This window comes from Andrena cerasifolii, chromosome 12 (genome assembly GCF_050908995.1).
Source record: "Andrena cerasifolii isolate SP2316 chromosome 12, iyAndCera1_principal, whole genome shotgun sequence".
NCBI classification, from domain to species: domain Eukaryota; kingdom Metazoa; phylum Arthropoda; class Insecta; order Hymenoptera; family Andrenidae; genus Andrena; species Andrena cerasifolii.
This window is the reverse complement of record NC_135129.1, coordinates 8909221-8932284: the sequence shown is the minus strand read 5'-3', so window position 1 is coordinate 8932284 and position 23064 is coordinate 8909221. Positions and strand designations below refer to the sequence as shown.

Sequence of the window (23064 nt, the reverse complement as noted above, 5' to 3'; positions counted from 1 at the left end):
CGCGAATTTACGAACTAAATTCCAGGGAAATTTGTATACAATGAACCCCTCGATCAAGCTGTCACCGGGGTCCACGGGGAGCCGCTTCTCCTTGGCCTTTTCCGTCGAACAAAAATTACTTTTGTCCCGGTCGAGGCGAGCCTCCGCCTTTGGTCCGATGGATCTGAATTATTCTTACGTAGTAATAGTCCTCTCGCGCTCTTTTCACCACAGAATCGTCAGCTTATCTTTCAGAGAAGCTAGCAGTTCCAGCATTAAGAAGCGAAGCATTGAGCAACGATAAGCGCGGAGGACTGGAATCCAGGAAACTTCCCGCAGTTACGGGGAGAGGAAGAAATTGCTGGAGCATGCAGGAAAAAATGCGTCGGCCGAGCGTGCGATACGTATTCCAATGGCGAAACATTATTAGAGCCGCTTTGTTATGCCAGGCTTTAAGCATTTTAGAGCCGCGACGAATATTTATCGAGAAATTAGTGATAAGTTACACGATTCGGATACAACTGCAACGGTAATATTATTAGTGTGGACTAGCGAGTCCTACTTTCCGCTCGATACGTTATAAACACGCGGCTCGTTAAAGAAGTAAAACTTTCTTTTGCCGTGGCTACACGCCAGTCCTACTCGCGTGGGCGTGAAGGCCCGGTTTTACGTGATTTCGTAACGGCGACAGACCGATTTCCAGTATCAAAAAGCATTTCACGAGGATCCCGAAGACCTTCGGAGTCTCTCTCCCTCCTCATCCTCTCTCCTCGTCTTCCAGAACGCCCTTGTGTACGCGAGAACGAAGCCCGGCCACAATCGAGGATCACTTGTGAAACAGCCCAGCGGTTATGCTAAGTAACGAATAGTGGGAAAGAAACTCCACCTTGGCAATGGACAATAAATACGATACTGAGCGCGGGGTGATCGTCGAGTCTCGTAAGCTAGAACCACGTAATCGTAGTTAATCTTCTCGCGACAAAGGATCACCGTGAATTAAATAAAACACATTTCCAGGCAACCATCGTCAAGCATGGAGTTGAATGGAGCAGATCCAAAGACTATAAGCTCTTCAAGAGACCAATTCCAGACTCCAGCGACTCCCTATCAACGTCCCTCTAGTCTCCGTCAAACCGCTGCTACTGCTCGAGGCTCCGCCAACATCGCGGATAGCTTGATAAGGAATCTAAAGGTCCTCTAACGTTATACACGCTACGCGATGGATCCTCGAGCAGTAGCTTCCGCCGTTGAAAAAAAAAACTTGCCCCGCGCGACACCGAGCACGCGCTAGATTCGAAAACGCCGCCGCTGCGTTGGTGTACGCCTGAAAGCTGGCTGCTGCGGCGTTCGGTTGCGGAGTGTGTCGATTGGTCAGCGGCAAGGGGAGGCGGCAGGGTTGACGAGGACGAAGTCAGGCGGCGGGAACCATGCGGGAACCTGTAACGGTGACGTCGCTCCGACGGATACCTGGCTGGGTAGCTATGAGAACGAGGCGGCCGGTGGCGAGAGCAAGATCGACAGAGCGGTGCAAGTGGGCGTAAGGGCCGGGAGAGAGAACGTCGTCCCGTGTTCCATACATGGCTATGCTATGTGGAAACCGAGAGACACAGAGAGACGGACGCGCACCGTGGCGGGGTCCCCACCGTGTGGACATAGCGGAGGCGACGTTTTCTCGGCGCGAGTGCCCACCGTGTGCCTGGTGCACACAGTATCGGCCAGCACTACGTCGTCGTACGGTCGTACCTTGCCGCGTTTGCGACGGATATCGCCGCCTGACCGTCCACGAGATCGAGGCACGCGCGTCCGCCGCGTTCTGCACGCGATCGTAGCACCGAACGGAAAATGCACCCGGTGAACGCGTCACTGGCGTGGGTGTTACTCGATCCACCGACGACAATCTCGACAGTTTCGGGGAAGCAGACGACGCGCGCCTAAAAGCCCGCGGATTTCGTGGTTCAAGCGTCCGCGCCTATGGACGCGTGACCCCTCTCTCGGTACCGGCGAGCGTGCGCGAACGGCGTTCTCTTGTGTGTGCCAACGCGCGCGCGAGCGAGCGAGCGAGCGAGCGCAACCAGGCAACCAGGGGCAACGTGGGCTGGATGCGTGAGTGCCTGTCCCGCGCCTGCGTGAGTGCTACGACGTAACAGCCCGCGTGTGCGTGCACGTCGCGCGTGAAGAGGAGCCGCAGGGGCCACCCGGACCAACAGGGACACACACCGGTGTAGGTGAGTCTGTGCGCGTCCGTGGGCCCTCTTCGTGGGCAGAAGCTGGATCAGATCTTTCACTGCCTTCTGCCTGTAAGGGCACTTGTATGACAACGTATTAGCAAATGCAGAAACATTGGCGAATGCTCTACTGCGGCTTACTTTCTCTCAAACGTCACAAGTGCCCTTAACAGGCTTGTTCCCAGCTTCCAGGATGAACGAGTAGTTTTAATTTTAATTCTAAGGAAACGGGAATTAATTTTAAGGGATGGATTCGTTACCCTCTGCGTAATTCAGTTGCTCGTGAGAAATTGCGTGCGAAACACGGATAACACGCAACCTCTACGTACAGTTTTCAAAGTAATGTTCCGCATCGAGTAATGTTGCTTCCCGAAGAGTGTTTGTAATAGTAAATAGTAAGTGGAACATGCGTAAGGTCGTCGTCGCCCTGGTGGGTCGCATCACCTCGATTCAAGCACCCACAACTGTGGGATCAGCAGAGATCTCCTCGCGCTGGCGTACGCGCGTTTCTTAATGAACTCGCTGAAGCGTTAACCGTCCGTGCGGCGCGTTTCGTTCGGAGCTTTATTTCGGTATTTCGTTACAACTTAGTTTAGACTTGTTAGAGTATTCCGCCGACGTTCGCTCGCTCCAGAAGATCCACTGTCTTCAAAGAAACTCGATTTCTCTTTTTAGCGCTCCCAAAGATTCGACAGCGAATCGGAGGCTGCGATACATCTGAGCCTTCAGCTTTTTCCACGATGTTCCTCGCTACGTCTGTCTTCCCCCCTCCGTTTTTCGCCGATTGTTTTTAGCGCGCTACGAAGACGAAAACCAGTTTCGCGTCTGGACGCGGACGTTGGCGAATCGCGATACGAAAGAAAGAAGGAATCGCTCAATCGAAGATCGTCCCTCTCGCAAAGGTCACTGTCTTCCAACGACCATGCCTACGCGCAGACCCTTCGCTTTCCATCCAGCAACTCCTCCAAGCCTTCATTTTCCCCGATCGCTCGACAAGTGACGCAATCAGACACGCCGTAATATTTTCATCGCGAAAATGCCTCGCTAAAAGTGTTGCAGCCTTGCCTCTTAACGCGCCTACGTCCCACGTTTTGCCCGGCGAGTTTCTGTTTCCATTTCCATTCTCTTCCTTTCAGTGAAGGGTTCTCGCGACACAGAAAATCTTTCCAGCGACCCAACGCTGGTAACCAGAAAACGGGTTTCTTATCGTTTCATAATTTTCAATTACTTAAAGCCCACTCACGTTCCGTCGATGCTCCGCTTCATTTAGGACCTGCCTTCGTTCGCTCGCGTTCCTTTTTCGCCGCGGAAATCATCCTCGCCCTCCTCCTGCCCAGCGGCGTTCGATTCTCGAATTTGACCAATTGCTTCAAGGTCTTCTGCGGGGTGTGCTCGTATTTCAGCACCTCCTCCATGATCTCCTCCAGAGCGAGCGGCTGGAACCTCAGCCGGATCCTTCGACGAACATTCAGAACCGTCTTCACGGCGGTCCTGACGAATTCCAACGGTATGCCCACGGACATCTTGGCCAAGCTGGAGACGTCTATGGCGCGATTCACTCCGTGGTACTGCATCAGCAGATCTTTGTAAATCATGTACATCGTGTTGTAGTCCGTGAGAGGAATCATTATGAACTTGTCGTGGATCCTCATGAAGGGCCCTCTTGCTTTATATGGCTCGGAGGAGGTCGTGAGAAATAGGATCTGAAATGTATCACGTCCCGGTATATCGAGCGCCTTGTTGCGTCGGTCCATGAATTTACCAAGATATCTACTTCAGAAACTTTATTAGCGACTCTTCAAAGAATAACTAATCCCTTACCAGCGGCGGATTTGGGTGTAGGCTGTAGCCCAGGGTGGCAAATTTTGGGGAGCATTAAATTTTTGGGGCGCATTAAATTTTGGGGAGCGGACAATTTTGGAAAGTATCAAATTTTGGGGAGTGGAACATTTTTGGAAGTATCAAATTTTGGGGAGCGGAAAATTTTGGGAAGTATCAAATTTTGGGGAGTGATCAATTTTGGAAGCGGCAAATTTTGGGAAGTATCAAATTTTTGGAGCGGCAAATTTTGGGCGAAAGAAATTGGAAAATGTTCAAACACAGAGACTTGCGACAACTTTAAAAACAATTCACTTTTTTCCATACAACGAATTAGCAATAACTCATATATCAGTTGCCATATTGAATTAATTTTAAAATTATCTCGACGGCGGCAGACGCTTGTTAGCCTATGGGCGCCAAATCTCCAAATCCGCCTCTATCCGTTACGAGCGAAACAATAATGGCGCATAATTACAAATCATAAATAAGTAATCTCTGTCCCGAATGGTTGATCTACGCCAATGGGTGTTACTGTCACCCATATCAGTCCCGAATCATCGGCGCTCTAAATCCTACGTTAAACTCGGCATACCACCTACGTCCTGGCCGTTCGGTAGGAGGTGTTTCATTGATGGCCAGCCTCGAACGATCCAGACGGTTCGGGAAGGAGAAATGGGGGGACCTGTGGCTGGCTTATTGAGGTGTTTCATTCATATATCGGAGAAAGAGTCGAAACAGGAATATCAAGAATTTCATAAAGTGGGCGCTACCAGATCACCAACTTTAACATTCCTCGCCGCTTTAGGAAAGGCACTGCAAGCCCCCCCGTTTCGCTTGCAACACTTGAAGCTACTTTCCTCTGTAGGAACGTAGCGAACTAAAAATATACGAGCTACGTGTAATCTCGAGGATCACCTGGTCGCCTCTCTTGATGCTCTTCACCAGCTTCGGGAAATAGCGCGCGAACCGTTTCGGTTTGTTCGGCCTCTCCTCGACAGGGACCTTCTTCAGCCAGGGCCTCTCGCCGTTGTCGACGAAGATCACGGCGGGAGCGAATTCTCTAGCCACTTTCGCAATCATGTTGGTTAACTTTTTCTGGTCCCTTCGACTGTCATACTTGCCCACCAGGACTTCCGGCGACATGTCGATCATCAGTGCCCCAAGCTGCAGGTGGTTCGAGCAGAGTTTCTCAGCTCCAACCCTTAACCAGTGACGTGGCACTTTGGAGACATAAACGGTAACGCGGAGCCTCTCAGACTTCGCCACGTTATTAACACAAAAGCTATTGCTCGAACACTCCCACTCATAACACGTAAATTAACTTCACCTAATTTTAGGAAGGTACTCGAATCCACGTGACCGATAGCCCACACGTATAAGTGTTACACAAAGGAATAATTCTGCAGGGGTGTACTAGACTCCACGTCACCGGTTAAGGATTAAAGAGAAGTGGCTCGCGACAAATACCTCCGAGCAAATGGCGTTCACCAGGAAGCTCTTCCCGTATTGCGCAAGGCCGCAGATGCAGACGGACCGTACCAGGGGTGCGAGCTGATGAATCTCCTTGGAGCTGAGAGGCAGCACGCAGTAGTCCATGACCACCTCCTTGATCTCGCCTAGACGGTGCTTATAGACCCGTAACTCCCTCTCTGCTTCGTAATTCTGATAGGAGAGGTCCCCCAGCCAGTCGTTGATTGAAGTCAAAGGGTAGTCCCTGATAATATCCGCCCTCACCAGCTCCTTGAACATATCCTCCACGGGGACGGCGCCCAGCCGATCTTTCTTCTTCCTCTTCCTCTTTTTCCTTTTCTTCCCAGCTGTCGCCGAGGCCGATTAAATGCACTTAATTAGCGTTGGACAAGCGATATTGTAATCACTGTGTGTATCATACTCCGCGAGGCCTTTAGCCGATGGATGCTCGTTAAAACGATCGATTGTAGGCTGTTGCAAGCAGCTGTACGCCTACCGTCGCGACCATAAAAGGACCAGTTTGATGTATGGCAACGGTCTCGTCGGTTAATGAGCGATTACTTCTTGATTAGTGCCTCGCAGAACGCAAGTATTTCTCCGGCGAAATTACTTTCTCGCCCTGGACGTATCTTTTACCGATCTCCAGGGCAGGTTCCCCCGCTGTAACTTCGCTGGCTGCTTGGTACTTGCGCTCAGAACACATTCATTCATCAATCGGACGTTAAGGGGGTACGGGACTATTGAACGACTACAAAATTTGAAGAAAAAAAAGTTAAAAACGACTTAAAAAAAAGAGAAATACACTAAAAAGTAAAAAATAATTTTTTCCCTTATTTAATCTACGACTCTCATATTTTTAAGTCGGCGCCAAATTTACACAGTGCAAATGTCAGGGTGAAATCGTGTAAGTTAATTTTGACTAAGTAGTATTCGAATACTTTATATTCGAAGTTTATTCGTAGCATTCGAATACTTGTAAAATATTCGAATAGTCCCAGCCCTATTTCGAAGTCAGTTAAAAATCGATGGTTTCTTTTGGGTCGGATTGCTTAGATACCAAATGATCACCATACCGGTACTTAGCACAGCTTTTTACGCACGCTTTTACGAGTAATTTAGAAAAACGATTGTCAGAATGTTGAAAATTATTGAAGTTATTTAACGCTAAAGATAGTCTAAATCATCTAAAAGCAAAAGGCTTTGGGGGTGAGTAATTTCTACACTAAACACTACAGTGTGTAAATTTACTGGCGAATTTAAACAGAAATTGTGAAAGTTATTTCAGTAGTCCTGTACCCCCTTAAGTTAACTTACATTTCTGCTTAGGTATATCAAGCTCCCGTTTGTCAGCCGCGTAGTCCCTCCTCAGCGCCACGTTCAGCCTCCTCAGCTCCAGCCTCATCAGTTCGTCCACCACTTGCCTCATCTCCAGTTGAAGCTCGTAGCCGAGCTTGCCCACGATCAGGTCACGGTAAACCTTCTGCGGCGGGTCGTCCAGGTCGTCTCGGAAGCTCCAGTCATCGATGAAGTCCTGATTGGTGGCATCGAGAAGGGTGAACGCCTTGGTCTCGGGCATCCAAGGGGTCGTCTTCTTCTTGGCCCTAGTCGTCTTCTTCTCTGCTTTATTTGATTCGGTCTTCTTCGTCGCCTTCTCGATCAGATACTCCCGAGGGGTGAGAGTCTGGCCAGTGGCGATCAGAACGCTGCCACCCACGCTCGCGGCTGGGTAGACGTCGAAGTGTCCCGCCTCGTTGTACCAGACTATGAACCATTCTCGAATCTCGTCGGTGATGTCTTCTATCAAGCCTGGTCCTCTGAGCTTCCACAGCTTTTGGAACGACGAATAGTTAGTCGACCCCAGGGAGCTTCTAACAGGCGTAGCCGTAGAATCAAGATTACTCTAGCTCGGTCTTCCTCAGCTGCTTTCTCAATCCCGGCAGTGATCGTTGGGATCACTTCCAGCCTCTTCCAGAAGTTCTCTCTCTCTTTCGCGAACACTTTGTCGCACTTCCGCCTGGGTACCGTAATCTCCAACAACTCTTCTAAACGCTCCACTCTCTTCTTCATCCTCTTCTTCGCCGTGTACCTCCTCCAGGCCCGTTGTATCGTCCTGGCAGCCTTCTGCTTCGCAGTTTTGGGCGTCTTCGTCGGAACTATTTCTCCAGTCTGTAGCTTCCTCTGGTAATTATATATCCGTTCCACTGTGGCGTTAATGCAGGGGATAATACAGACGAAAAGCGGTTTGTCGTAATGGAAAGTCTCACCTTCGAAACCGACTCGACGACCGACTCTTCCTCTTTCGTGGCTTTGCAGAAGCGATATCGCCTTCGTCATAGCTTCTTCCGCGGCCTCGCGAGCTTCTCGGGTGGCCCTCTGTTCCGGCGTTTCCCGGAGAATAGCTGGCACCTCGTCTTCTTCCGGAGCTTCTGCTTTCACTCTTCTCCCTCGCGCTCTTGTCGTGGTTTCTTGGGATTCACTGGCAATTTCGCCTTCGATTAGTGTCCCCTCGCTTGAAATTTCTACGGCTGTTGTCGCGCGGAAGAAAGGCAGACATTTATATCAGTCATGCTGTATCGTTAAGAAATTATTGTCTTATCAGTCGGTTCAGCAACTTGCGTTTATGAGCTTCTTCCATCAACTCTTGGATGCGTTTCCTGCGCTGATCCACGACGTCTTTGCCAGTCGCGCAGACAGAGATCTCCACGTCTCCAGGCGTGTACTTTAATTGGTTCATATGGTCATCAGGCCACCTGGAGAGTGTTACATTCGAAGGTTGCATAATGGGGAATTTTGTGAAGCTTAACGCGCGACGCGAAGACCGTGTTTTACCGTATATTTATTTTTAAAAAATTAATTGGAATATAAATAGTATATATATGAATAGTACAGAAAAAAATATAGTGATTGAATAAAATCATAATTTTTTTCTTGAAAATGGGACTCTAGAGGGGCCTTCTGGGCCCCTCTCATTGGCCGCCCGTTAAATCCGCCACTGATTGTACGAAATTAAATTGATTAATTGCATTTGCATAAACCGCATTACTCCAGTACAAAAAGGAGTATTATTCTATTCCTCGAGCTTTGGATGCTCCCCTTTGAGAGAAAGGTAGACATTTAATGGAGGAAGCTTCTCAGCCTCGGCATTACTCATAATCCGAATTCTCCAAATTAACGATCGCCCGTTTGTATTCGAGCATCCTCCCGGTGGCGCAGTCCAAGACGCGTTTTATCAAGGCCCTCTTCTGCGTCTGCACCATCTGGTCGTGGCAAACTATCAGCCTCTGCACCAGATTACGATACCTGAAAAGTTCGTGGATTCGCGTGGCTAATCAGAATCGGTAGCGCGACGTGCACCAACAATTTGTACCTGAGATACGTTGGGAGGATTAAATTTAACCCCCGCGCTATCTTCCTCGTTTGTGGCTGTTGTTGCACCCTTCGATCGAGCTCCAGCAACTTCTCCAGGTCGTTCCTCGCGATCAGCCATAGCTCGTTGTAGTAGGTATGTGACATTGGCTTGAAACGGTTTATTTGATGGTCCTTTATTGAATTATTGTTGGTTCTTCATTGTAGGAAGCTGAGTGGTGAATTTGGTAGGGTTGCGGGGCCGAAAGTCGGGTTATTTGGGGTGGATGGCGTGGAAATGGGGCGAAGTTCAGTCGACAACCTGTCGATTACTCGCCTTCATTTCATTCTTAGCATCTACATAGATGTGTACCTATAGATTTAACATGTAGTAGTACTTAGGGAACACCGCGAACCCACACTCACCGTTTGGAACGCAACTTTGTGGGTTTATAGAGCGACACAAGACAAGAACAACGGTGTATTTCATTCGGGCCCTATCGCCCTTTAAGGGGGTGAAAACTAACTTCAAAGTCAAGTAGGCACTTCCACTTTTTCGCGTATAACTCCCAAACTACAACAGACAGAAAAAAATGTCTCAAACAAAAGTATCATGGTGCAATGAGCACTGCAAACTTGCGTTAACAAAATTTCGAAGAGTTTAAAAAAAAATACCTGAACAAAAAAAAATTTTCCAAAATTTTGTTAACGTAAGTTTGCAGTGCTCATTGCGCTATTACACTTTCGTTTGAAACATTTTTTCCTGTCTGTTGTAGTTTGTGAGTTATACGCGAAAAAGTGGAAGTGCCTATTTGACTTTGAGATTAGTTTTCACCCCCTTAAAGGGTGATAGGGCCCGAATGAAATACACCGTTGTTCTTGTCTTGAGTCACTCTATAAACCCACAAAGTTGCGTTCCGATCGATGAGTGCGGGTTCGCGGGGTTCCCTTGTTAGTATGTAGACTTTAATCGTCATCTTCCCTGATGTCTCATAAGTGATCGCGTTTCCAGGATGCTGTGGAAGCCTCAATGCTGGCTGATCCTGCTGCTAACGCTTGCGTCGTGCATGGGCGCAACGAAGGACGACCTCTTGGAGGATGGGACGACGCCGAGCGTGATCGCCGCGGCGTCGTTCACGGCGGTGCCGGTCGTGAACGAGACCGAGGAGGTGCCGGTGAATTCGTCAAAGCCTGTAAAAAGCCCGGACGAGGGGAATGTTAAAGAGTCGTCCCACGCGCCCTCGCCTTCGCCTGACACCGTTTGGGAGTGTCCAAATATTACAAAAGCGGGCGTCGAGTGTTCCTGCGACTTTCCACACACGCTGAGATGCACCGGCGATAGAACGGCGCTGCAGGTAATTCTCGCCCATTCAAGTCGCTCGTCCCGAACACATGTACGCACAGTGACTCATGGATTCGTTCACGAGAGAGATTAACGTGTACGTCTGGTCCCGCTCGTGCGGGGTGTGCATTGGAGTATGTGTGTAACTTCAGGGAGAGAGGGTACATATTCTTTAATAGATACTAAAGATGTTCTGTCATGTCTGGGCCCAAATATAGAATTGAATTCTGTTATTGGATAACTGTAACGTAGTTTGGGCCTATTTTTTAAAACGTATTTTCAATCAGCTGCTTCTTAAAATCTATCTGTTAAATTAAGTCGCAAACACTCTAGGGTAAAGTTTGAACATTGTAGAATATATGTTCATCGTTGAAAATTAACATTTAAGGGATCTCCCTACTTTGACGGCCTGGAAAGGAGCGCGATATTTGGGATTTTTTTAAAGGGAAACCCTCAAATTATATTAATTGAAAACTTTATGCCTATATTTGTACATATTTAAGCAACATTTAAAAAATAATAATTAAAAAACCGGTACCTGAAACTTTAAACGGGTTTTTCTCAAAACGATGTTTTTCGATTTTGTTAGCATGATATCTCAAAAACCAATCACCCGATTTACTTCAAACTTGGCATATATCTTCAGTAGATGTCCCATTCTCTTAACTCCGGATATAACCACTACTTTTGCATACAATTTTTTTTTCATATTCTCTAAAGATCGGCGAATGAAGCCACAAAGCTGGAAGTAAATATATTTAATGGTTTTGTTTTAAAAAATTCCCAAAGTTCGCATTATTTTTGGTCCGTCAAGGTAGGGAGACCCTTAAAAGTATCATCAGGTTTAAACAGTAGTTCCCATTTTCCATGATGCCTTAAAGATATTTTACCTCAAAGTCAAATTGCAACGCTCGAGCCCGCCTTCGCAGACTCTTATTATTTTGCCGTACTATCGAGGTCAGTGATTTTTTAGCCACCCGCCAGGTAGGCGTAGGCGTATAGACCGCCAATGAAATACAAGTCGTATTATCCAAGGGACCATTGTGCGGAGTGCCTCTCTTTCTCTCGTCTCGTGCACGCTTGCTGCATCGCATCGAATGTCCCGTTACCAATTACTTCAACGAATATACCCTGCTTTACGTTACCACCGCGAATCGCGCAATCCTTGGAGTAATTCGATGCTCCGTGGTTAATCGGAGTAGTAAATGATTGTCCCCTGATTAGCTTTTGTCCTTGGATACTTCTTATCGCGATACCAAGTGATTCAAGCTTCCACTAAAATTGGCATCTTTTTTTCCAGGCTATCAGCAGGTGTCTGAGATCCAGTCGTCCAGGAACAATTTCCCTTCTCGACGTAACCGTGACCGGTGTCTCCCTGTTGCCATCGCGCTTCTTGGACGTGGTCGCCCTGCATGGGCTGGTGATTTCCACTGGAGAACTGAGACGCGTTCACGAGAATGCTTTCACTGGCCTCAGCAGGCCCCTGCAGGCCCTTGGACTTCCCAATAATCTCTTAGACGCCGTCCCTACGGTCGCTCTGTCCCGTCTGGTCGGTCTGGAGCGATTGGATATGTCCCAGAACAAGCTGAAGACTCTGGAGGCAGACTCCTTCAAGGTACGCGAGGCACCGTAGTCGGCTCTCTTGTGATCGTAATTCGCTTGTAGCACGCTGCAACGTTTCAGGGCCTGTCGAACCTGACGTACTTGGACCTGTGCGACAACCTGTTGTCGCAATTATCACCGCAAGCTTTCGCCGCTTTGCCGGCGTTACGCTCGCTGCGGATGCGCGGCAACCGGCTGAGCGTCTCGGCCCTGTCGGCGCTCAGAGGCTTGAGGATCCTGGAGGAGCTCGACCTCTCCAACAACCTGTTGCTGGGTCCCATGGGCCCGAACCTCCTCCCCCAGATGCCCAGGTTACGCTTCCTCACCGTGTCCGAGAACGAGCTGGTGAACGTGCAGCAAGGGGCCCTCGAGGGGCTGAAGAGCCTATCTTACCTGAGCTTGAGCCACAATCAGGTAAGGCGTTTATACTTTGTCAAGTACGGGGCAGGCCTGAATACGGGTTCGTTCGCAGATCGACGTGCTGGAGGATCACTCGTTCAAGTACTTGTCGACCCTCACCAGGCTCGACATGGCCAACAATCGCATCGTCGCCGTGTCCAGCTCCTCTCTGGCGCACTTGGAGAAGCTTACGACGCTGGACCTCACGCACAACTTCCTGCGATCACTGACGGCCGACTTGGTGGTGCCGCTCAAGAGCCTTCAAGACCTTCGCCTGGACGACAACGACATCACGATGGTGGCCAACGACGTGCCGACGTCCAAGCTGCGGCTCAAGAGGCTCTCCTTGGCAGACAACCCCTTGAACTGCGACTGCACGCTCCTGGAATTCGCTAATTGGTTGAGCAACTCTACTTTGAACGAGGAGGACAAGTCGTCGGCGGTATGCGCGACACCTCCTGCCTTGGAGAACGGTATACTGACGCAGGTTTCTCCTGGCAGCCTCCTCTGCGGCGAGCCGACGCCACCAATCATGACCAGAGTGCCTCTGGCTGCTGCTCAGCTGTCGTTGAAAGAGTTCCACTACGACAAGTCAACCGGGGTGAACCTGCTGTGGCACGTGGAACCGTGCACGGAGCGGTACACGTGCGACACCTTGATAGTATATGAGACTGTAGGCGACAGCGAGGTGGAGACTGACTCCAGTTCCCTTCATTGCGACTCGCGCATGATGAGAGACCCTTGCTCGCTGCCTGTGGCCATACCTACCTCGTTACATCTGCAGCCGGGCCACAAGTATCGTTACTGCGTGGTGCTTCTGGTACCGACCAGCTACGACGATGTTTCCTTGGGCGTGGGTTGCAGCGACGTGATCACCCTCGACGAGACGAAACGGGAGTTGCAGCGGGTCGGCGAGAAAGCTACGATGCCAGAGCCTTTGGCGCCGGATACGAGGATCACCGGGGTGCACGTTAACGTGTCCGCCCAGGGCTTCCTGCGCGTCGATGTTAGTCTGTCGACCTCGAAGAAATCCAGGCGACCAGAGTGCGAATTGTCCGTCGTCGTTTTCGACGCCGAGTCCGCGGTGCATAAGCAGAAGCTTAACTGTAGCTTGACGTTTGTAATGTTGGAAGTACTCTTGCCAGGTCGGTACAAGGTCTGCGCAAGCCTGGATGAAGTAAAGGAGGAGGATGTTATCGCGAATTTCGTGGACGACAGGGGCAGGCTTCGTTGCGTCGAGGTGCAGAGATTCAAACAGAACACCGAGATTATCGTGCTAGCCATAGTGGGTGCTAGCTGCGCGTTGTTAATTGCGCTCGTGGTACTCGGCCGATCGGTTGTCAAGAGGACGAGACATCCCAGAATACAGACGCAATGCTTTCTGCCCGCTCAGGAGTTCGAAATAACCCATAAAGCGCATTATATCAAATTGCTGGCCACGACGAAAGTTTGATCCGTTGATCCGTTTGATCTCGGACCTCGTTTAGGCTGTAGGAACATTTTAAATAATGACAGATATTCCCCTCGGGACTGAGAGGTCCCGTTTCGTTGAAACATCTTCCAGCAGCTTTGTAAATAATACAGCTCGTCTTTGTTGATTATTTAAAGTCTTTGAAATTGAGTAATACGTGTTCGGTAGGAGTAAAGGGTGTCAGATCTGAGTTTATTGTATAAGATCGTCCCCATGAGCTACTAGTCACAAAGCCGATAATTCCAAATAGAATGATGTGTATCAGTAAGTGGTAAGAAGGACGTAATGGAATCGATCTGAGATAATCTCAGCAATAGTTGTCTTCTATGTGGGATTATTTGCAAGAAATTGGATAGAAATGGTCGAGACAGATTCCTATAATGATCTGTTAATGTCTGGAGTACTCAGTTTCCGCACTGCCATCGTAATTTGTTTAAGCGAATAATATATGATGAATAGAAAGCTGTACTAATATTTTACTGATACGCGCGAATTAAAACCGTATTCCATAGTAAACGGATCTTCACCGTGGATGCAGAAGATTGAAATTCGAAACATCTAGCGTAGAGTATCGTGCAAATTAACATAGACAATGTGCACGAGTCATGATACTGTGCAAGTTAGATGCAAAGCGCATTGTTTTGTATATCGTTAGTATTTAATGTCATAAAAGTGTTGTATTTATAATAATTATTTAAACTTTAGTTGATGTATAAAGTTAAAAATTGACATTAGAGAAATATGGTACTAACAATATTCTTAGAAATATATTTATATTTCTATACATTTTCAAAGTCTTCTACCTAGATTCTATTATACTTTATGCAAGTATCAGCCTGATGCTTACGTACATGATGTAAATAATAAGTCATAAGGAACAGAATATTCTTGTAACTCTATTTGTTATATCTACTTGAATGAATATTTTTTATTGCAATATATTATTAATTCTACTATGTTATTTTATGCAAATACCCCTTTAAAATTACAAGCATACAAGCTCGGACGAGGTACAGAATGGACCTAACACTGAATGCTCTTTTCTGCGCCGGGATTCAGGGCCCCCGGGCCCCGTTACCATTTTAGTGTCACAGGCAACGTTACCGGGAAAGTCTCGAAACAGATTGTAACGCCACGCATGGAGGGAATTCAAATTCAACGCGGAGAAAATTAGATCACTTGAAAATTTCAAGTGCGCTCCTACTAACTGGAGCGTGGAGATAGCAGGAGCGTATAACCAGAGTTAGTGGCACGTCACCTTTCTCGCACATGCTCCCTTTCTCTCTCGCTCCCCGGCTACGTCCCTCGATCTACCTCCACTATTATCATGTGTTCCTATCAACTCGGCTGATTTTCTGCTCCTATTCGAGACGGTTCAGTCGCGTTATTTGAACGCAGAGAAAGAAGAAAAGGGAAAGCGCAACTCCGAAAAACTTTCAATAACTACTTATCTTAACACAAAATACGCACAAAACACATTGCTGGAGATTGTTGAAGGTGTATATTTTCGACTGCAAGTCTGAAAGTGCACAAATGAGTGACGGGAACCTTACAATTTACTGAATAACATAAGTTAGGAAGTTAAATTTTACCGAGTGCTATTGCTCGCAACATAATACGATTCGAACAATTCGATCGTCAACAAGTGTTGAGTACTTAGTTACTTTAGTTTATTGTGTGATATGTACGCGCGAAGCTGTAATACACAATAAAGACGAATATAATCGAGACAAATGTTTTAGGCATCTTCTTCCGCGTGAGACGATAAAGAGGACTTGGAGGTAAAATCTGATGATAACTGTTCTTCCAAGGCAAATAGAGAGGGACATTTCGGTTGATATTGTTCGACTGCTTCGAGTAGACTGTCTGGATATCCAGGAGAATAATATCTAATATCGGAAATTAGATTAATTAGATTCCCGAGGCGGATCGAAACTGTAGCAAACTTTAACAGTTAACTAAAAGTAGGAGCTGTCCCGACGAAAGTACAAGTACCGATCAGTGATTACATTTTAGCCTGCTTAGGCAACTAAAATGAGTCATTGATACAATTGAGTGCACTAATTATCTACTTGCACGTATTAGATGGGACAGCATACATATACATATGTACAATGAAGTACAAGTAAAAGCAGAGTGAATGATCTTTATACCGAAGCGTGTACAGTAACGGGACGACGAAACCTAGGTAATGAAAATGTAAAAAGTCATGTTCATGTCCAGCAACTACAGAAATCATCGAGTCACATCGAGTACACGTAAAATTATTGATCCATTAAAGTCCGAGTTTATATTTTTCCAATGCAATCAGCTGTGACAACATGGCGGTCACGCCATATATTACCTCCCCGATTTAAATTAAGACACGCGAGATCCAGAAACGGAGCTGCAGTTATTTGCATTCACTGCTGGTGTAAACGACTCTGAGAAAGCTGGACTCTACCATCGGCAAAATCTCAAGTTGCAGAATTCCATGGGTGAGTGAACCTTTACTAGGGTTATGTCAAAAGCAACTAGTGTTTCTGATGATTATCTACTGGTGCCATTATCTTTACATACACACACTCCCCTGCATACACTGGCATTTTACTCACTTTTCACAAATGCCGCGAATATCAGCGACTTAGCCTGGAGCGTACAAAGATAACAAATCGAATAGTACAGCGATATTTAAAATCACCGCACACTCTGGTAAAATGGCACCGCAATTTGTAAACTACAGAATCCAGCCTTCTTCGGATTCATTCCAGCTTATAATTGTTACAAGTCGTAAGGATAATTAAAGTTATTCGAATTATGCTCCGAGAGTAATCAGAAATGCCGATTCAACGATTGCGAGTGTCTGTGATCGCAAGCGTGTTTAGAAATAGAGAATATAAGATTGAAAGTAACCTGACGATCTCTTCTGGAAAGCAACAATTGATAACCTGTATATATTCTGAAAGCGCCGAACCAGGGTCAGCCTGGATTTCCTGCACTTTCTTTAAACCACCGGACGTTACAAATAGCCTTCTTGCTCTGGCATCGTGGGGCAGTATCTGTATAAAAATGAAATTCCCTTGTTTTAATTCAAATAAATTCTTTAGAGTGTCTGATATTTTAATGTTCTCAATTTTATGCCTGTGTGTTTGCGTGTGTGTGTGTGTGAGAGTAGGTGGTAAGGGGACCATTATTAGCAATCAGTTTGCATGTTGCAATGCACCTAAGAATAAGGCTTCTGAAACCTGACCTGCACACTGTTTGAGTGCATTCGCCCAAAGTGAACCTACATTCTCAAATCCTTCAATCCAAAACAATGAATGAGAATTATTAAAGGCTTGTGTCTGCATGCTTGAGAAATTTGATCATTACCTTCTTCTAACATATATAAAATTAATTATTCGATTACGAAGATACATACACAAAGAAGCAAATAAACGGCGCGAAAATTTATTGCGAAATTTTCTAGGTCCCGTAAATATTTGTTGCAACATTGCAAACGCATTACGAGTATTTTATATCGCTTCTGACGCACAAACTAACAGAGAACTACGCAATAATATTATGACTTAATATTTCATGTTCCACGTGGAATTTACTTGAACGAGTGACCTTTTTAAACATTTTACTACAAAATCGTTTCCCTCATGCTGTATTACAAATACCATTTGTCTTTTATGTAAACACGTATGCGGACGTGACGAAAGCGAAGCCAAATCGGCATACTTTTTTACGTCTTTCTTCGCCGCTAAAAATATCTCAATTCCGAAAACAAAATTCCAGAGCAACGTCGTAGAATAACGTATTTCTGGCAAACCTGTTGATATGCTTACAAGCTTCTTTATTTTTCGAGCCCGAGTTTGGATACGTTATATATATAGTTAATATATATTTCTAATAAAATATACATTATTATTATTACATTTTTTCAGTCGGATCTACATACGCGGTACTAAAGATCGGCCGCTAAGGAGACGGAAGAACATTCAACACCACTTTTGTAATACATTAATCGTAGTGTTAATTCGAGGCTGCAGTTGTCTGTCGCTTTTATTACAAATTATAATTTTTTACCGAAACTCAACTGGAAACAGTTTGCACACGCTGTAAACAGAGAGTCTCTAAATTTTTTAAGCATTTTTTGCAGCAGATAAATAATATATTAAAGAAACGATCGATACGTGAGAAAAGTTGAAGCTGAGGAGAGCTGTAAATACAACGATTTTAATAAAGTGCTTAAAGTAATCGTCTGAGGAAATTGTAAAAGATAAGAGCAAATTGAAGGACTCAGAATACTGCAACTAAAGCTCCAAGAGATTCTTTGGAAATATGTACGGCTTTGATAAAGAGACAAGACTCCTGCCTTAATGTTCAAACAAATAACACTATAAGCGATAAAAGGGTACGATATCACTATATACAAGAGACAAATTGCACTGTATTAGACAATACCGTCTACAAGATTCGTAGCAAATATGTCTGATAGCAGTGGCATACAAATCTCTAACTTATAAGCGGTAGGCTCGTTACTGGACAGCTCAGTGTAATCGAGTAACTTTGGCAGGCTACATGTCAAGTAAAGTTCTTATTGTATCTAACCGAGCATTGTGGAGTCCATGCTGATCATTGTAAAACGGGGATATAAAGAATATTGACCTAATATACTAAACGAGAGGAGCGAAGAGCTGATAATAGACATGATAAACAATCAACATTGCGTTATTCTGAATTCTGGAGAGACCAACAGTTATCATCAGCCGGTCTCTGCCAAGCCTTCTGTAGTCTCCGTATCGAGCATCGATTCTGATGTCAGCGACAGAAGGGATGTTCGCGAAGAGCTTTACGCTGGAATCTTCAGAAGGCATAGGAAGACTATACTTGTACTAGGCAGTTTTCTCAAGATGCTGAGGGTGAATAGAAACATGAACAATTATGCTAGCATTAAACCCAACGATGACAATGATGAGTAAAATAATGATTTTGTTACACGAGTGGACTAGTAAACTAAATTTATCGTTTTATTTTGACGACGATGACGATGACGACGACGATGATAATAATAATAATGAATAATGCTGTTGCTTTGTAAAAAGAAATTTGGATGTAACTTAGTTATCAATATAAATGAACACGTCTTCGCGATTAACATTAATAAGCTGCCTTCATTTATGAGCAGAATAACGCTTTCGATTCGGTATTCATGAATTATATTGCTTAAGTAGAATCTTATCTTGTGCAAGGTAATATCTCGGTAAATGTTTATCTTTTAATTACGTGCAAGTGTTATATATTATGTTCGTTTGTTTGCCATGATGACTATGTAGAACGTAGATCATGAATTCGTGCTTCTTGGCGGCGTGATTTTATGTACTTGAGAGTCAGAGTCAGAAGAATATTATATGAATGTATCATATGTACTTTCCGTAGCGCTGTATATTGATAACAAGTATATAGATTTCTTTTGTAGTAGCACAATAGAAGAGTCACGTATTATTCGTAGATATTAGAAAATTAAAGCCAGCACAAATTATTGTACATTCTACTTTTTACAAAGCAAGATTTTCTAAGTGATACGAAATTGTAGAAAACATTGAAGGAAAGGCATTAATGTTTTATCTTAGTATTACAAGATAGATAATTTAAGTATATTGCTATAAAACTAATTGGTCATTTCTATTATTTTTTTTTATATTTGTATTCTAAATATAGCGGTATATAACATATATATTTTTTTTTTCTCATTTTTCAGAGATACTTGGACAGATTGCATGCTCTGAACCGAATGTATGCTCTAATTGCTTTACGTTTCGAAATTGTCATGCAACAAAAGTTTTGGTGAAACTTTCGAGCTCTGATTACTTTCATCTATTATTTTCCTCACACTGATTTATATCGTAGAAGAAACATGTCTCGAGTATAAAATTCACCACAACAGGTGTTTCCCGACTGTAATTACTTTTGGTTGATCTCGTCAATGCATCCCTTACTATTTTTTTCCATTCTAATCGAGGTGGCTTTTGTTAAAATTTCTCGATGAAAAATACAATACTTGATACAAATGAAAGACTAACAAAATATTGTTAATCGGTTGGCATTATCTATTGCTTGTACTTACGCTTGTATAAAAACTAAGTATACAATTTGAACGAGAATTTGTGAAAAAAAATTAGTCCTCTTTCAGAATGCAGCTGCATTTACTGTTAGTGCTATGATCCATGAGCTTAACGTTTATCAAAAATATGATTCAAAGCGCATAATATTAAGATTTGTACATTACATTAATGTATGATTGCAAATATCAAATCAATGCCTTATTGATCAACAGTTTCATAAACTGAAATTTTTCACTGATCGATGATTAAAATTTACTTCTAACTTAACGATTCTTTGTTATCTATATCTACAATTTTTGTACAACTGGTATCTTTATATCGAAATACTGCCATTAGAAAATATACCATGGTACAATAGATGCAACTAAGGTAGCTTGGTCGAAAGTATATTTACATATTGCATACTTGAATTAAAATTTTTACGCAAAAAGCACTTAACGATTCAAACGTCCTTGTACTTTAGCCCAACTATTTACTGTCGTAAGACTGAGAAATGTGCTTTTTTGGGACTTCAAACGTGCCATACTATTCATTAGAGAAGCACCGAAGGAATGATTCAGACCTTTTTATGCTACTAACGATTTCCTTTCCTGTCTATTAATCTGATTGTCAAACGAATACAATGACGTACAGCATATCCAAGCATATTATTACTTTTTAATAGAAGTATCTCATACTTAATGCCTATGTTGATCAGAGTGAAATTACAAGCTGCGCTTTCTTTAACACGTATAAAGTGGACAAACGAATTGTGGAAATCCTAAGGAGAAATCATTCGGGTAATGAATATGCCATTGTATTGTCTGTGTATCAGAATAATATCACAAAATTAGGATTCTAATAGAACGTTGTTTGTGGTATAATAGGTTTTATATGATAAGAAAGAACCACTTATACAACTGCTTGACCAATTTTTTAGTAGAGCAACATTGAATAGCTTAATGATGTTTGATATAATACTTTGTATTTGGTACAGAAAGATTCGTTACTACTATTGGTTTGTATAACTTATTTCGCTAATGTATGTGATAAACAATAAAACACAAACATTTGTATTTTTACTTAGAAATTGTAATAGAGAAACTATGTCATTTATTGCATCATTATGTTCTAGCTTGTAAGTTCTGAGTACAACTTGTAAAGAATATGTATAAAGTAAAGAATTATATACAAGTTAAAATACCGGTTGTGTTCCTTACCTTACTAAATTGTCCGAGCACATACTTTAAAATGTTAGGTGGTGAATCGTGTACCAATGATTCCAGAGATTCGATACACATGCATCGTTGTAGTACTTGCTTCAGCGCTGAATTACATTTCACTTTAAGATCCTCCGAGCTGTTTGGATCGATGTACAGCTGAAAGTTACGCGCAAATCAAAAATACTGCGCGAGTCGGAATAACGTAAAGAAAATTTTCACTTACCGCTAATAGCTTTGGAAGAATGTTTGCGACTGCGACTGCTTTCGCGTGCTCCGTCGTATGCTTCCCAATTTGACCAATTGCCCACACAGTGATAGCGAGCATATGATCGTCCTTTTCTTCGTGCAACACGGTAGATAAGAGAACGATTCCCTGCAATGAATATATTCCTTACAATATGATGAAAACGATAACATTACAGTGACATTACCGAAGATCCTATAACTGCTATAGCTAACTGATCCGAGTGTCCAGCGATATAGCCAAGTGCCATTACTGCAGGTAATCTGACCGTTAATTTTGATGTATTAATTAATTCCACAAGCGCACCGATACCGCCGATATTTACAATAAGCTGGGCCATCTGGAAGAAAGCATGATTACTTCCAGATAAATTAGCCGAAGCCTAGTTCTTTTACTTCTAACGAATGCTTGCAAATTTCTCTGGTCAACGTTGCCGCAGCTTTGTTAACACCTTCGTCGGGGTGTGCCATGTGTATGAGAACATCAGGAAAGATCTCAGCTTCGATAATAGATTCCCCCAGGTTTACTGTATGCTTTGCGATGCTGCTCAGTGCCGAAAGGGCTTGGCGCTATACATATATCGTTAAGAACTAGAATACTACATTACAAAATCATGTAATACGAGAGTCTGTTTCACCTTTAACTTGGGATCAGGATTAGACAACGCCTTTGCGAGAAACGGGATCGCTCCTGCATCGGCAACAGTTTCAGCAAGATCTTTATCGTGCTTACTTATGTCGCACAGAGCGGATGCGCTGATTTGCTTTAAATATAATTCAGGTTCTTGTAAACACAGGACCACAAGAGGTACAGTGCCTATGGAGAGTACGATTTATACATAAGTTTTTAAAGTGAAAGCATGATATACGTGCGGTAAACATACCTGCGTCAACTACAACTTGAGCTAAGTTTTTGTTATGCCTCGCGATATACCCTAACGCCCAAGCTGCGGCTTCTTTGACACCGGAGTCAAAGTCTCCCAAGCAAAGGGTAACGATCTCTAATCCATTGTTTTGGATCACCGTGGATGCCAACTCGGGAGAATGTTTAGCGATCGAGCGTATAACAAAGAGGGCTGCTTTCTTATAAAATTTCTGCAACAAATTAGCTTGAATGTCTCAACGACCGATTCTTACGATTTCTGCCGCGAAAACTGTACACGATTTCAATGAAAAACAGAAAGAATTTTGCTAAAGCTAAAATGCTTACATTCATACATTTTGTTTATCAATATTCTTCAACAGCTGAGGTAAAATATCCTTTCTTATGAGAGCTTGCGCTAGCCTATAATCATTATTTGCAATTTTCCCTAAAGCTATAGCTGCCATGTGTTGAATCGACGGCACAGCGTCTGTCAGTAAAGGCCGCAAAAGATCCAGGGCTCCGGCAGCTTCTAAACATGCTATGTTGCTCGGTTTCGAAGCAAAATCCGAGACGGATTGGACGAAGAATAAACGGGCCTTTTGATACTGATCGAAAACTACAAACAGAAGAATAATTGATAACATGGATTTTCGCGAATTATGTGTAATAGAAATATGTTTCGCAATCGGCGAACGACGGTTGCGAGAGTTATTACGAGGGTGAAGTTACGAAAGAAAATGCAGTGTTCATCAGGAAGTCATGCATGGGCTGTCACTGCGAAAGACCGCCAAATTTCTTAGGCAATTATCTCCACTGACGCCACTGACACGAATAAATAATACCTTGTAAAATTGAACGCGCCGTCATTTCTGTTCGTCAAGGAATTCTCAGCGTTGTACACGATATTGAGACCTTTAACGCTTCCTTGTAACGATCAGCTTCATAAAACGATCGTACGTTTGAAAACGAAAAACTGCCGCTCTTTATGCCGACCGATGTACTACCAGC

General features: G+C 44.3%; 4 protein-coding genes across 6 annotated transcripts; 2 read left to right on the top strand and 2 right to left on the bottom strand.

The window, feature by feature from the left end:
- Window positions 1-1190: 1190 nt before the first annotated feature.
- Lrt (Leucine-rich tendon-specific protein) lies at window positions 1191-14456 on the top strand. Its single transcript, XM_076823905.1, has 5 exons — window positions 1191-2204; window positions 9853-10195; window positions 11483-11797; window positions 11866-12198; window positions 12257-14456. The coding sequence occupies exons 2-5, from the start codon at window positions 9854-9856 to the stop codon at window positions 13634-13636; spliced, it is 2370 nt and encodes a 789-aa protein (XP_076680020.1). The 5' UTR covers window positions 1191-2204; window position 9853; the 3' UTR covers window positions 13637-14456.
- Window positions 2081-9859, bottom strand: LOC143375138 (IQ and AAA domain-containing protein 1-like). The gene is made up of 9 exons (XM_076823938.1): window positions 8863-9859; window positions 8643-8795; window positions 8112-8245; window positions 7760-8020; window positions 7395-7696; window positions 6810-7323; window positions 5493-5842; window positions 4941-5189; window positions 2081-3907 (listed from the first exon to the last, which is right to left on the bottom strand). Exons 1-9 carry the CDS (start codon window positions 9006-9008, stop codon window positions 3467-3469), a joined length of 2550 nt encoding a protein of 849 aa, XP_076680053.1. The 5' UTR covers window positions 9009-9859; the 3' UTR covers window positions 2081-3466.
- A 936-nt stretch (window positions 14457-15392) lies between the features above and the next one.
- LOC143375121 (sperm-associated antigen 6) lies at window positions 15393-23034 on the bottom strand. Of its 3 annotated transcripts, XM_076823919.1 has the most exons (10): window positions 22899-23034; window positions 22410-22672; window positions 22076-22286; window positions 21830-22008; window positions 21588-21761; window positions 21380-21532; window positions 21172-21321; window positions 20946-21104; window positions 16547-16692; window positions 15393-15543 (listed from the first exon to the last, which is right to left on the bottom strand). In XM_076823919.1, exons 1-10 carry the CDS (start codon window positions 22921-22923, stop codon window positions 15393-15395), a joined length of 1611 nt encoding a protein of 536 aa, XP_076680034.1. In that variant the 5' UTR covers window positions 22924-23034. The 3 variants fall into 3 exon arrangements, with proteins under 3 accessions (XP_076680034.1, XP_076680033.1, XP_076680035.1); XM_076823918.1 differs by lacking the exon at window positions 22899-23034 and having other exon boundaries at window positions 22410-22700; XM_076823920.1 differs by lacking the exon at window positions 22899-23034 and having other exon boundaries at window positions 22402-22539.
- LOC143375136 (uncharacterized) lies at window positions 15829-20176 on the top strand. Its single transcript, XM_076823936.1, has 2 exons — window positions 15829-16131; window positions 17566-20176. The coding sequence occupies exon 2, from the start codon at window positions 18331-18333 to the stop codon at window positions 18601-18603; it is 273 nt and encodes a 90-aa protein (XP_076680051.1). The 5' UTR covers window positions 15829-16131; window positions 17566-18330; the 3' UTR covers window positions 18604-20176.
- Window positions 23035-23064: the final 30 nt, after the last annotated feature.

Coding starts and splice junctions, on each gene's coding strand:
- LOC143375138 (XM_076823938.1), bottom strand. CDS start 9,008: ATGTCACATACCTACTACAACGAGCTATGGCTGATCGCGAGGAACGAC. Junction 8,246..8,642: donor TTGGAGAATTCGGATTATGA/GTAATGCCGAGG, acceptor AACACTCTCCAG/GTGGCCTGATGACCATATGA. Junction 8,021..8,111: donor GATGGAAGAAGCTCATAAAC/GCAAGTTGCTGA, acceptor GCGCGACAACAG/CCGTAGAAATTTCAAGCGAG.
- Lrt (XM_076823905.1), top strand. CDS start 9,854: ATGCTGTGGAAGCCTCAATGCTGGCTGATCCTGCTGCTAACGCTTGCG. Junction 10,196..11,482: donor GCGATAGAACGGCGCTGCAG/GTAATTCTCGCC, acceptor CTTTTTTTCCAG/GCTATCAGCAGGTGTCTGAG. Junction 11,798..11,865: donor TGGAGGCAGACTCCTTCAAG/GTACGCGAGGCA, acceptor GCAACGTTTCAG/GGCCTGTCGAACCTGACGTA.
- LOC143375136 (XM_076823936.1), top strand. CDS start 18,331: ATGATAAACAATCAACATTGCGTTATTCTGAATTCTGGAGAGACCAAC.
- LOC143375121 (XM_076823918.1), bottom strand. CDS start 22,700: ATGTTATCAATTATTCTTCTGTTTGTAGTTTTCGATCAGTATCAAAAG. Junction 21,533..21,587: donor TTTGCAAGCATTCGTTAGAA/GTAAAAGAACTA, acceptor GCTTTCTTCCAG/ATGGCCCAGCTTATTGTAAA. Junction 16,693..20,945: donor TGCTCGGACAATTTAGTAAG/GTAAGGAACACA, acceptor ATTTTTATACAG/ATACTGCCCCACGATGCCAG.